Genomic DNA, 14,574 nt, shown 5'->3' with positions numbered 1-14,574 from the left:
TAAGGCTGTTGCATACGTACGTACTACCAGAGTGTATGACTGACCCAGCGGATAACGCTCTGTGTGGATAACTACAGCTGCCAATCTGTCCTGTGGATTCATGGCCTATCCTACAGCTTTCCTGGCCATGTTCATTCTCTACATATATGCCACACCCAGTTCTCCTCTCACCGTCCTGAACTGATGAGGAGCCATCTACAAAATTTTAAAATAGGGCTTTTCTTTTTCCTTTGTGTCTTTGTTACCAGTCATTGCTTCATCTGATCTGCTTCTACCTCCTCCTTTTCCTTTAGTTGCAAGCAGTCCTTGGAATCATTTGCTATCATAACTTGACACTCCTGTGAGGGTAAGAACAGGATGATTTGGCACATGAATTTGTGGGTAAGGAACTTGTGCAAGGGACAGGGGTTCAGATTTCTAAGTCATTGGGATCTCTTCTGGGAAAGGTATAACCTGTGCAAAAGGATGGGTTACCCCTGAGCTTGAGTGGGCCCAATATCCTCGCAGGCAGGTTTGCTAGAGCTGCTGGGGAGGGTTTGAACTAATTTGGCAGGGCGATAGGAACCAGAGTGATAGGGCTGAGGATGGGGTAGTTCATGGCTGAAAGAGAATTATATCTGGGAGCTTAATGTCCAAGGATAATGTTCATTGTGCAATGAACCAGAATTGATTAGAGAGCTTAAGGTAAAAGAACCCTTAGGGGAAAATGATCATAATATGATCGAATTCATCCTGAAATTTGAGAAAGAGAAGCTAAAGTCGGACGTATCAATATTACAGTGGAGTAAAGTGAATTACAGAATTAAAGTGAATTCCAAAATTGATTGGAAAAGAACACTGGCAGGGATGACGGTACAGCAGGAATGGCTGAGATTTCTGGAAGCTATTCGGAAGGCACAGGATATACAACATCATACATGGCAATCTGTAACTGTGCTACAAGTTCATCTACCTTATTCTGTATACTACACACTTCCAAATATAATAGTCCTGTGTTCACCCTTTTTGATTTTGTACGCCTTCGATGTTGCAACTCATCCTGTTGACTGTAATTTTGCCCTATCGTCAGCCTCTCCTTGCTAGGCACCTCACCGCACGTTGCCTCTGTTTCTAAACCAGCTACCTCATCTTCAACACTATCACTCCAGTTCCCACCCACCTGCCAAATTAGTTGAAACACACCCGAACAGATCAGATGGATGTTAGCATATCAAACAGTGTCACAAGTACAGGCAATCTATAGTTTTGGTGTATTTATCATATTTGTGTGCTCCGAGACAGCCCTGACAATATTAATTTTGGGTGTCTGGCTCTCTGTCGATAAATGGTTTTAGAATATTTATATCAGTTGGTTTGGAGATTCAGAGGGGTCTTATCAATTACAGTATTTTGCAAAAGTCTTTGACCACATATATATAGCTATGGTGCCTAAGTCTTTTGCACAGTGATGTAGTCATTTTATGTATTGCATTGTACTGCTGTTGCAAAACAAAAACAAATTTCATGATACAGGTGAGTGATGATAAACCTGATTCTTACATGGGTCTCTGTTGTGGACTGAGAGTGGGATGGAGACAGGGAGAGGAGAGTCATGGTTGGGAAAAGGAAAAGGGAGAGAGGAGGGAGCAGGAAGCACCAAAGAGAGATTCTGCACTGATCAATAAACTAATTGTTTGGAATGAAATATCCTTGCCTGGTGTCTCAGGGCTGTGTGAGTCTAAACCCGCACCATCTGCTGCCCCGGTACTCCTTCTCTGCCTCCTGACCCACACCCCCTCCTGTGGTGCTCCACCATCACCATTCCCAACATCCAAGCTCACTCTCTGCTCCACGTTGACCAATACAATATAGTGTAAAAGTCTTAGGCACCCTAGCAATATAAATGTGCCTTAAGTACTATAACTATTGAAATTGTATTGAATTACCTACTGTTAGCGTTGACCTTAAGGGTATAAAAATGTGATGTACCTTTGGGTTTGTAAACATCTACTGAGTGTGTCTCCAGAATGGTGCCTGCTTGTTGTGTTGAATAAAGACTTACAGATCGCCGATGACCTTGATCACAGCCACAACAGTCTTATGGTCTAAAGAAGCTCATATTGTCAGTTTTTATTTTTTTCATTCATTTCCCTCCATTTATTTTTCTTTTTTTTTTGATAGTTTTCCCTTCTCTACCCTTCCTATCTTCCTTGGATAGCTGCGGTTGTTCAATTTTCCGTCCTCTCCCTGAGAATCTTTGCTCCCCATTGGGATATATTTTTGCCGGGAGTTATGAATTATTTCCTTAAACATCTGCCCCACTTGTCTATTGTTTTACCGCCTGATCATTTTGCTCAGTCCATGATAAGCAACTCTGTTCTCATGCCTTCATAATTTCCCTTATCCAAGAGTAATACAGTTGCTCCAGAGCCAAGTTTCTCATTCTGAAACTGAATGCTAAATTATCTCATGCTGCAATTGCTAATTCCTTGGGGAATCTTTTACTCTGAGATCATTTATTAAATCTGTCTTGTTGCACACTACCAGATCAAAGATAGCCTGAGCCCTGGATGGCTTCATAACATATTGTTGGAGGAAGCAATCTCTGTGAAATTCATTTGCATGGTTACCATTTCCAATTTGATTAACCCAATATGCACTATTTTCTATCGCGGCTCCCCATTATTTCTTGATTTATAGCTTTTCCTACAGCGTATCCAATATTTGAGGCTTATACCTCACTCCCTTTGCTGTTCTCTTTGCCTTCCTTTCTTTTTTAACCTCCATCCAAATTGACTTGCCAGGTTCAAAACCAGGATCACCCACTCCATTTTTATTAGTCTGGCATCAGGTTATCCTTTTAATCACATTTCTCAAAATCCTGTATTTCCTAATTGAAGTCTGAACTTTCCTTCCATGGTTGACATTGATTCAGTAGTCTCCTCATCCCTAGGGCCCTATTTTTACAGTCCTGGTATCTACAGCAGATGCAATCTCACTGGCTCTCCACTTGACCTTGGATCAGCTGGACAATACTAACACTTACGTCAAGCTGCTGCTTATTAACTACAACTCAGTGTTCAACATAATCGTACCCTAAAAGCAAATCAACAAGCTCCAGACCCTGGGCCTCTGTGCCTCCCTCTGCAAGTGGATCCTTGACCTCCTCACCGAGGACCACAGTTTGTGCGGATTGGAAATAACATCTCCTCCTCGCTGACAGTCAACACTGGTGCACCTCAAGGATGCATGCTAAGCCCATTGGTCTGTTCTCTCTACACAAGCGACTGTGTGGCAAGGCACAGCTCAAAAGGCATCTATAAATTTACCGATGACACAATTCGGCAATATTGATGGCAGAATCTCAGATGGTGACAAGAAATCATTTAGGAGTGAAATAGATCAGCTGGTTGAGTGGTGTCACAACAACATTGCATTCAACGTCACTCAGACCAAGTAATTGATTTTGGACCTCAGGAAGGGGATGCCAAGGAAACGTACACCAGTCCCTCATCGAAGGATCAGCAGTGGAAAGGGTGAGCAGTGTCCTGAATGTCAACATCTCTGAAGATCTAGCCTGTGCCCAACACATTGATGCAATTGCAAAAAAAGGAATGACAATGGCTCTATTTCATTAGGAGTTTGAGGAGAATTGCTATGTCACCAATTGCAACTGCAAATTTCAACGGATTAGCACGGAGAGCAGTCTAACTGCATCACTGCCTGGTGTGGGAGTCCACTGCACAGGATCAGAAAAAGCTGCAGAAAGTTGCAGACAAAGCCAGCTCTGTTATGGGCACTACCCTCCCAGCGCTGCGGACACCTTCAAAAGTCAATGCCTCAGAAGGATGGCATCCATCATTACATGCCCTCATCATCCAAGGCATGCTCTCTTCACATTGCCACCATCAAGGAGAAGGTACAGAAGCCTGAGGTCAAACACCTAGCATTTCTGGAACAGCTTATTCCCCTCCACCATCAGATTTCTGAACCCACGTACATTCCTCATTTTTTTTTCTCTCTTTTTGCACTACTTACTTAATTTATATATATATATATATATATATATATATATATATTTATATACACTGATTGTAATTTATAGCTTTTTAAATTATGTATTGCGATGTACTGATTCTGTAAAACATCAAATTTCATGACATATGCCAGTGATATTAAATCTGATTCTGATATATACAATATTTCAGCTGGATTTGATTTTGGTAGAGGGACAGTTTATTCTTTATTTGTTGGGTAAAATATCTTATTATTTCAAATACCACACTCAAAAGCTTCATTCTCCAAAGCTCATCAGTGTTACACACATATACTGCAGTCTCTGGGCCCTCACCTGTCCTTCAACATCACCCGTTCTTCAACCCTGGACCCAACATCACCCATTCTGCAGGTCCTGGGGCCATCATTATCTATTCTCCAGAAATGGACCTATCATCACCCATTCTCTGACCCTGGACCCATTATCGCCCATTCTCTGGAGTCTGGTATCATTCATTCTCCAGATCCTGGGACCACCGTCACCTATTCTACAGAACCTAGGATTATCATTACCCATTCTCTGGAACTTGACCTATCGTCACCCATTGTCCAGACCAAAGGATCAGCATGTGAAGCCCACATCCCTTGAATAAATATAGAAAAACCACAGGAATAACAGGGCAGGTGCTTCCACATAAAACCACTGGAAACACATAGTTTCAGCGCAGAGAACATTTGAAATCTGTCCATCTGAATCCCAAAATTACACCAACAGCCATGTGTGTGTCCTTCAGTCCGAAAGTTCCTGTTGGGCAGAGTGGAAGGGTGACAATGTCATAGATATCTGTTGGCTGGTGGGCTTGATGGCACAGAACACCACCACAGATCTGCTGCTACACATTTCTAATGAACCATGTTCAACCCTGACCTCTGTCACTGTCTAGTTTGCACATTCTCCCTGTGGAAGAGAGAGCTTCCACCAGGTACTCTGATATCTGCTAAGTCCCAATGACATGCAAGAGAAAATCCGCGGAGGTTGGAAATCCAGGCACCACACACTAAATGCTGGAGGAACTCAGCAGGCAAGGCAGCATCTAAGGAAGAGTACAGTCGACATTGCAGGCAGCTGGTTGGCAGGTTAAATGGCCCATGTAAACTACCACTGGTGTGTAAGTGAGGGACTGAGTCTGCGAGGAATATAGGCCATATTTGAGGTTGTTTTGGTCACTGCACTACTAGATGAATGTTGGTGATTTTGGAGAGAGTGCAGAAGAGATTCGCCAGGGTGCTGTCGGGTTTAGAGGGAATAAAGGGAGGTTGGACAAACTTGGATCGTTTTCTTGGAGTGTCAGAGACTGAGTCAAGACATGTTAGGATTTTATAGAACAATGAGAGAGTAGATGGGGTAGACAGTCAGTCTTTTGGAAATGTCAAATACTAAAGGGCCAAGGTTTAAGGAGAAAGGGAGGTAATTTAATGGAGGTTTATCTGGCGTTTCTTCACACAGAGAGTGATAGATGCCTGGAATGGCCTGCCAGGGGAAGTGGTGGAAGTAGATCTAACAGCAATGTTTAAAAGATTAGCTTTATTTGTCACATGTATGTCAAAACATAGAAACATACAGTGAAGTTCCTCATTTTGCGAGGATGGTGCTGGGCTGCCCACAGGTGTGGTGCCAACTTACCATGTCCACAACTCACTAACCCTGACCACGTCCCTTTGGAATGAGAATGGAACCCACCAGAGCACCTGGAAGAAACCCACGCGATCACAGAGAGAACGTACAAACTCCTTACAGACAGCGGCAGATGTCGAGCCTTGACTGGTGACCCTCCAGGCACTGTAAAGCGATTGCACGAACGGCTACGCTACCGTACCGCGGCAGGCGAATGGAGCAATGTGCATCTTGAGCAGGCCAGATGGGTTTAGCTTAATTGGGCAGTGTGGTCAGCAGAGACATTGTGGGCCGAAGGGCCTGTTCCAGTATTGTTCCCTGCACTGTGCATATTGGTAAGGCTGCGACTCAGTCTCGTGTTGTCTCTGCTTCCAGGTTGTACTACGCCGGTCCTCATCCCGTGAGAGGAGTGCAGCTGATGAGGGTGGGAAAACTACAGCATCACCTGGGGAAGCTGAGCCAAGCGCTGGGCACTCTAAAGCAGGTGAGTGAGACCACCCCCCCACCCCCAGGACCCTGCAGCAGGAGGCACGCACTGCCCCCTCCCCGCGGAAGTGCTGGGCAGTGCTCTGGCCAGATTTTCAGATTCGGACTTATTTACCACGTGTCCATTGAAGGATGTCTCTCCCGTTAGCAACCAACACACCCAAGGGTGCGCTGGGGCAACCTGCAAGTGTTGCCACACATTGCAGTGCCAACATGGCATGCCCATTATGCCTGGCAGAACAACACAAAACACAACAAGACGAAACACGGTCCCCCTCCCCTCTCCTACCCGCTGTTGCACCCACACACACGGACAGTGTTCCAACTCTGGGCCCTCGGGGCTCCAGGCTTCAGCCGCTGGGCAGCAACCTCCAGGCGTGCCCCCGACTTTCAAGCTTCGATCTTCGGTACCGAATTTGGGACTAGCCAATGACACAACTCCACAGCTCGAACTCTGAGAGCGCCAGCTGTCCAGCCCTCGCGCCTCCTCGTGTGTCCTGCTGGCGCAGGCATGCACCCTGGGGAGATGAGCAGTTGACCTTTCAGGCCGACACCCTTCCTCAGGGCGTTTACTTACTAAACTGCACGCTGGTGGCCTGCACGAGCAAAAGGAAAATTGTCAGTGCGATCCCAGAGCCCGGAAAAGATCCTGGGATCCCTGTTCCATGACATCCAGGCCATGATGCTTCTATCAGCTAGGAGGTGCGGGAGCCTCAGATCCCACACCACCAGGATCAGTAACTATCATTTACCCTTCAGCCATCAGGCTCCTGAACCAACTTCACTCACCTCAACATTCAACTGACTCCACAAACTCTGGACTCAATAACACATATTCTCAGTATTATTTATTTATTGTGTGTTTTTTTTTGTATTTGCACAGTTTGTCCTCTCTTGCACATTGGCTCCTTGTCAGTGCTTGTGTGTAGTTTTTCACTGATTCTATCATATTTCTTTACTTTCCTGTGAATACCTGCAAGAAAATCAATCTCAGGGTAGTATATGGTGACCTATATGTACTTCGATAATAAATTTGCGTCCAGCATTGAAGTGAAAGGAGAACGGAATTTACTGAGTTGAGGTGAGTCGGAGTACAAACTGACTGAATTGTCAAATACAGCCCGTGGAGCACTGCTCACAGATCCTCGATTCCCCTGAAACCCGTTCTTAATCGAGTCACCACCAGCTGACTGCCGTTCATTATCGAATCTCAGCACACGGCGTGTAACCTGAGCCTTTGAGAGAAGTGAAGAGAGAGGCTCCTCTCTCAGTCCCTTATCCTGTCAATGCAAAGATTGAATTTTGTGTTAATTATTCTGGATGAACTCTGCTAAACTGAGGGCCATTACAATACAGCAACAGAATTAGGATTTATTTCAGTGATTCTGATATTTGTACGGTGCTGCATTCCAACGGTTCAGAAACATTCTCTGCTGTCTGATAAATAAAATGATGTGGTGTTTAGAAATGCAGCAGGCATATTAGCTGTTATCCTTGCTGCTGTGCATGCTAAGGTATAAATTTGCATAATATTACATGGTTCTGCAGAGCTCGGTCCTGGCAGTCTGATCCCAAGCAGATAGAGGGAAACGGCTGTTGAGCCGCTTACTGCTCCGACAAGGTGGAATTTTACCAGCTGGTCACCTTGTCCAAGGAAGGAGTCACAGGCCGTGCGACGGGAAGGACCTGGAAGTGGGCTGTGTTCATGCAAGCCGAGCGTCAAGCTGATTTCTCCCAGCCGGGGGAGAAAATTTCTCTACCGGTGGGGGAGGACCACATTGTAGGGTTCTCCTGCTATCGGACAGGGAGAGGTCAGGTTGAGTGAGGAAGCCCCTCAATTATTGTAAGTAGTGTATCACGTCTGAGGGCCACATGAGCAGCAACAGTCCTATTGGTTTTGAGCAACATAATAGAACGTTACTTAAAGCATGGACTATAATTGTAAAAATGGAAAGGCATTGCACTGTTCATTCTTGTTAATATTTTTTATTAGGAGTAAAGTTTATAGAGTCATAGAGCAGAAATATGCCCTTCAGCCCATCTAGTCTGTGCCTATCCATTTTTCTGGCGAGTCCAATTGACCTGCACCTGGACCATAAGCCTCCACACCCCTCCTATCCTTGTATTTATTCAAACTTCTTTTAAATGTTGCACTGGAACCTGCATCCACCACTTCCACTGGCAGCTTGTTCCACATCCTCCGAGTGAAGAAGTTCACCCTCAGGTTCCTCTTAAACATTTCACCTTTCACCCTTTACCTATGGCCTCCAGTCCTAGCCTCACCCCACCTCAGTGGAAAAACCCTATCTTCACTCCTTGTAATTTTATGTACCTTTATCAAATTGAGTTGATTTTGATGTGCAATAAAAAAAAACATTTCTCTCCGCCAGGCATTTGACATTCTGAAGGTGACCCACGGAAGAGAACACCCCTTGACCAGGAACCTGCAGCAGCTTCTGGCAGACTGCGAGGCAGAACTCAACAGCAAGCTGGATTAGATGTGAATACCAGCTGTGTCTGTGTGTGTGTTTGTGCATCCACACACTGTCATGCACCTACAAGTGTGGCCCAGCGTATGTGCCTACAACTGTTTAGTGCAGACACACGTACCTGTACGTACAAATACCTGGCTGTCTGAGTAAGCCTCAAGTAGCCTTAATGCTAGACCAAAGCAAAGAAAGAGAAAAGTACATAGTTACTTTAAAAAAATACCGAAACTACTCAGCAGGTCAGGCATCCTTTGTGGAAACAGAAACAGTTAATGTTTCAGGACTGGGACCGTTCATCAGAACTGACCCTTCACCAGTCCTAATGTAGGATGTCAGACCTCAAACATTAACAGTTTTTTCCATTCACAGACCTGGTGAGTACTTGCAGACTTTTCTGTTTCTCTTTTAGATTTCCAGTGTCAGCATTTCTGTTTTGATTGCGTAAAACTAGACTAACGCAAGAAGATGAAATGGACTGTATTGAATTCCACGGTGACGTACGAGCATTCCCCATTGGCAAAACAGACACTGAGCAAAGTCCACAAAAGTTGTGGGTGGCCACTCGTGTTATAATTAAATCCCATCCCATTGGTTCAGTTCGTGTCACCCCTTGGGGAGGACCTGGAGAAAGCTTCTCTAGCCTCCTAGATGTCATGGAGATGAGGTTCCTTGAGGCAAAACCAAATCAGCCAAGGTAAAAGGCTCTGAGACCTGTTAAAACCCATTTTCTTTCCTCTGTTTGTATGCTTTGATTTCAATAAACAAACTACTGGGATTGCCCATTTCTTTCTGACCCGGTGAATGAATGGTCCAAAGATAAAAAGGGTTTAACTGAATTCAAGAGACTGCAATATCACAGCTTTGAAAAACTTTATCAGGACTGCTCATAGTTCAGGCTCTGTGGTGAGGAAACCCACCTTCTTTCCAAACCTATGGTATATAGAAAGGCCTAGATACAGTTGATGTAGAAAAGACGTTTCCTATAGTGGGGGAGTCAAGGACCAGAGGGCACAACCTTGGAATACAAGGACGTCCCTTTAAAACAGAGATGAGGAGGAATTTCTTTAGCCAGAAGGCATTGAATCTGTGAATTTCTTTGTCACAGATGGTGGTGGGTCTATTTAAAGTGGAGGTTGGTAGGTTCTTGATTAGTCAGGGCAAAAAAGGTAATGGGGAAAGGCAGGAGAGTGCAATTGAGAGAGATAATGTATCGTGGATGACGGAATGATAGGGCAGACATGATGGGCTGGAAGGCCTAACTCTGCTCCTATGTCTTATGGACTTACGGTCTTCCTTCAGTTGACATAAATTCTAATGTAAGCCTTAAAACTGATGTAAGCATCCTCTCCATGTACATTCTATCCTGGCCTTTCAATAGTCAGTAAGTTTCAGTGAGAAAGATCCTTCTGAACTTCACTGAGTAAAGGCACAGAAATATCAAGTGCTCCTCTCACTCCTCCAGGCTGATGTACATGTGACTGCTGACCCACCACTATGTGCTCCAGAATGGCCTTATAAAACCAGCTCATTGAGAGAATCTTCTTCCATATCACATGAAGACGTTCACCTTCCAATATTCAATGCCCTCACTGGCCTCCTTAAGATACCAGTTGAACAGCTGAGGTACCTCCTGCGACAAGTTATATAGTCCTAGTCTGGGACTCACGGTCACTGATCTGGCCCCCTTACGTTTGCGAGTTATGAAGAATTTGTGCATCCTTGCCTTGCATGGATTCTGTTGATGTCAGTCCGCTCTCTTTGGGGGAAGCTGAAGCCAGAGAACTCTGTAGGGTCAATTATGAGGCCAAAGGTTATTGGGATACAACTTGGAAACAGGCCCTTCGCTACACCAAAGCTGTGGCAACCATAATTACCCATTAATCCCATTTTTATTCCCCTCTCTGCATTCCCATCAACTCTACCCACATGATACTGATGCCTGCAGACACAAAGCATGGGAGAAACAGTCCACAATGTCTGTGCTGACCATGATGTCAAATAAAACCAGTCCCATATACCTGCACATAATCACGTATCTATCTACATGCCTCATAATCCTCACTCTTGTACCTGTATCCATCACCTCCACTGCCAGCACATTCCAGGCTTTTTTACCACTCTCAGTGTAAAAATACTTGCCTCATCTCCTTTCAGCCTACCTCCTCTTACCTTAAAACTCTGACCTTTCAATCTTGGGAGATAGAGTCTGACTCTATCCAACAGCTAATTCGCCTACCAGCCTACTCATCTTTAAAATGAACGAGGAAACCGGAGCACCCAGAGGAAATGTATGTGATCATGTGCAAACTCCACACAGACAGTCCCCAACATCAAGATTGATTCTCTTTCTCTACTGGCCCACTTTGCAGTCTTAGAAAAGCACTTGAAAGCAATAGAAACTCTGAGAACTCAGAGAACTTTGGATTCAAATAGATTACTTGTTGCAGCCATCCTCACAGATCTTGGTCATTGTTAGAAAAGGACCATATCAGTAAAGTGAATGCTGTGTCTAATTAGAGAACATCTCATTGTCCAGTTATAAAGATATTGTTCATTTAAGCCTCAAACACATAAGTTCTGCAGATGATGGAGATCTTGAGCAACGCACACTAAATGTTGGAGGAATTCAGCAGGTCAGTCAGCATCTGTAGAGGGAAATAGTCAATGTTTCAGCTGAGACTTTTCTTCACGGACTTATGCCTTCTTCCTCTCCAGTCCTGATGAACCCAGTTATGATTATAGAGGTACACAGGATGATAAGAGGCATAGATTGAGTGGACAGCCAGAGACTTTTTTCCCAGAGTGGAAATGGCTAATATAAGGGGTATAATTTTAAGGTGATTGGAGGAAACTATCAGAGGTAAGTTCTTTACACCAAAAGTGGTAGGTGCATGGAACATCCTGTCAGGGCTGATGGTAGAGGCAGATACATTAGAGGCATTTAAGAGACTCTTAGAAAGGCACCTGGATGCTAGAAAAATGGAGGGCTATGTAGGAGGAAAGGGTTGGATTGATTGTAGAGTAAGTTATAAGGTGGAGACAACATTTTGGGCTGAAGAGCATGTAGTGAACTGAACTGTTCTATGTTCTATGAAACATCAACTATTTATTTTCCTACATAGATGCTGCCTGAACTGCTGAGTTCCTCCAGCATTTTAAGTGAATGTATATTGCTCATATAAGCCTCATTGCCAAACAATTGAACCTTGGCCATTTACATGTGAGAATTGGGTTGTTTAATACAAGGAAATTCTTGTGTTAACACCTGTACTATAATACCTACCGCTTCCATTTGAATGGAAATGGAGAAATGGTAGCTGAGGACCTGGAATTATTCCAAGAACCTGCACCAACAAGATGGAGATGCCATTCAATGTCAGCACAGCAGCTGGGAATTTTATTTTAATTAATTAGTAACCCAAAATTAATACAAAAAAGCTTTGAACTTTAAAACATTTGAGGCAAATGTTGAGGTAAGATATAAAATCTGGTGTGGTCCTTTCAGGAAATAATCTGCCTCACATAATATATTCGGCAGATGATGGAAATCCAGAATCACACAAACGGAATGTGGGTGTCACCAGCTAAGCTAGCATTTATTGCCCATCCCTTCTTGCCCTTGAGAGGTGGTGATGTGCTGCCTTCTTGAACCACTGCAGTCCCTGAGGTGTAGGTACACCCACAGAGCTGTTAAGGAGGGAATTCCATGATTTTGACCCAGCGACAAGGAAGGAACTGTGATATGTTTCCAAGTCAGGATGATGATTGACTTGGAGAGGATTTCCAAGTATCTACTGTTCACATACCATCAATGCAGAACATTTCACTACATCAAGGAAGTATGGGGGCCGACAAAACAGAATGCAGAATAATGTGTTAGAGTTACAGAGGATGTGCCGTACAAGGTGCAAGATGAGATAGATTGTGAGGTAAAGACTCCATCTTTTTGTACAAGAGATCCATTCATTAGTCTTACAAACTACCCAGTTACAATACATTTTCTACAAATTGCGAATAGCCTTCATTTCTTGGCCCTACTTGGGAAGAGTTAGATGTAGTCAGAGAAAATGAAGGTTACAGAGCAGCTTCACAAAATGGTAGACTCCATTGCTTTGAGCTCATGGAAAGAACAAAGACAACTGGCTTGTCTACTTCCACTGTCCTTGACCCATTCAAGTTTAATGTTTTCTTCCATATTTTAATTCCTTCATGGCCAACATGGGGAGAGTTAGATGTTGTCACACAATGCCTTACTGGTGACATCCATGTCCATTGAGTGGATGCAAGAACACCTGTGAGAAAATATATTTCTTGAAGCTGGAAGGATCTGATTTGTGGTATAACCCATTATTGAAGAGCTAATTGCATAGGATTCACAGCCAAGTCTTAGTGCCAGACAGTAACGTATTCTCTCAGAGTGTGTTAAATGATTAATGTGATGACAGCTCTTCATAACCCTGTCATCCATAGATGATGATGTTGGAACTCTTGGAGGGAAGCTTCTTTTTGAAGAAAAGTTGCATTTATCAGCTGCCTTATCAAGCTTTTGTGAAGGAAGTATCAGAGAATGTAGTTTTACACGGTATTCATTCAGCTCAGCCAGTCCTTCACCATCGTTTCCTGTAACCTCGCTTTTGGTTGACACTGTGTTCACCATTGCAGTCATGTTAATATTTCAGAAGTAGTTCTTTTACTGTAGAGTACTTTGAGTTGTCTTAATGTAAGGAAAGGTGCTGTATAAAGGTACACCTTTTTTTCTCAGGATATAATGAATAATTCTAAATGTTACTGTTGAGAAATAAATAATTCTCTGAATGATTTCCTAATGAAAGTACTGCATGCTTTCAAATTTGGCATTTTTTTTAGTTATTCCTAAAGAGTAAAATTCCCACTAACTTGTTCATATTCCATAGCCTTTGCTTCTTCCATTCACCTCCTCTGTACAAGTGTTCGTTTATCAAGGAGTAGGGATAGGCAACACAGTTTACCGTAGGCTTCACATCCTGTGTCTGTTCTCAACTCCCTGATCATTCAAACTTTTACTTGCGTCGTCTTCAAATACCACTCGTGATCCAACCTCTGCAATCTTTGCTAGCTTGAGAATTCCTGAAATTCACCACCTTGTGCAAGAAGAAATTCCTCTGAGGCTCAGTTTTAAGTAACCGTGCCCTTAACTTTGAACATGCTTCGTTTTCAGGACCCACACTGGTGGGAACATCTCATTAGGTAGAGAAATGGAGCAGACTCGACAGGCCGAATGGCCTAATTTGGCTCCTATGTCTAATGGTCTTATGTTCTAGTTTGTTGAGTTTAATTTCTCTATAATCTCTATAACATCAGTAGAGCATTTCATTTCAAGATTTATTGAGTAACTTCAATCAATGACTTCAGAATCAGAATAGGAATCCAGATATTAGAATATAGAACAGTAGAGCAAAGGAACAGGCCCTTTGGCCCACAATGTTGCACTGAACAAATGGACAATCTAACTAATTCCTTCTATATACGAAAAGTCGATCTTGCCCTCATATTCACATGCCTAAATGTCTCTTAAGTCCCCAATGTAATTTGCCTCTACCAACACCCTGGGCAGTGCATTCCAGGCACACACCACTCTCTGTGTAAAAAACATGCCCCTCACCTCTGCTTTGAACTTACCCCCCTCACCTTAAGTGCTTTCCCTCTGGTAACAGACATTTTAACCCTGGGAAAAAGATACTGTCTGCTCACCCTATCCATGCCTCTCATAATCTTATTACTGGCATATGCCATGAAATTTATTGTTTTGTGACAGCATTTACAGTGCAAGACATAAAAAGAAATTGCTAGAATTCTTGGTTATATTTACCCAAGGATTTGATTCTATGGCAATCTGCTCCCCACAGTATTTAGCTATCTTAAATCTCTGTGATATTGCCTTTGATTTGCTCTACATTGCCAGGTGCAATG

The 14,574-nt window shown here is 43.5% G+C and overlaps 1 protein-coding gene across 2 annotated transcripts in view; it reads left to right on the top strand.

Moving 5' to 3' along the window:
• Positions 1 to 9,411, top strand: part of smyd3 (SET and MYND domain containing 3) — a 998,764-nt gene extending 989,353 nt beyond the window's left edge. For both annotated transcript variants that reach the window (XM_073050456.1, XM_073050457.1), the window contains exons 11-12: positions 6,026 to 6,134; positions 8,527 to 9,411. In XM_073050456.1, coding sequence (XP_072906557.1) covers positions 6,026 to 6,134; positions 8,527 to 8,634 — 217 coding nt within the window. In that variant the 3' untranslated portion in view covers positions 8,635 to 9,411. The remainder of the gene's footprint in view (positions 1 to 6,025; positions 6,135 to 8,526) is intronic.
• Positions 9,412 to 14,574: the final 5,163 nt, after the last annotated feature.

This window comes from Hemitrygon akajei, chromosome 7, assembly GCF_048418815.1.
Source record: "Hemitrygon akajei chromosome 7, sHemAka1.3, whole genome shotgun sequence".
In the NCBI taxonomy this organism is placed as follows: Eukaryota; Metazoa; Chordata; class Chondrichthyes; order Myliobatiformes; family Dasyatidae; genus Hemitrygon; species Hemitrygon akajei.
This window is presented reverse-complemented; position numbering and strand designations above follow the sequence as displayed.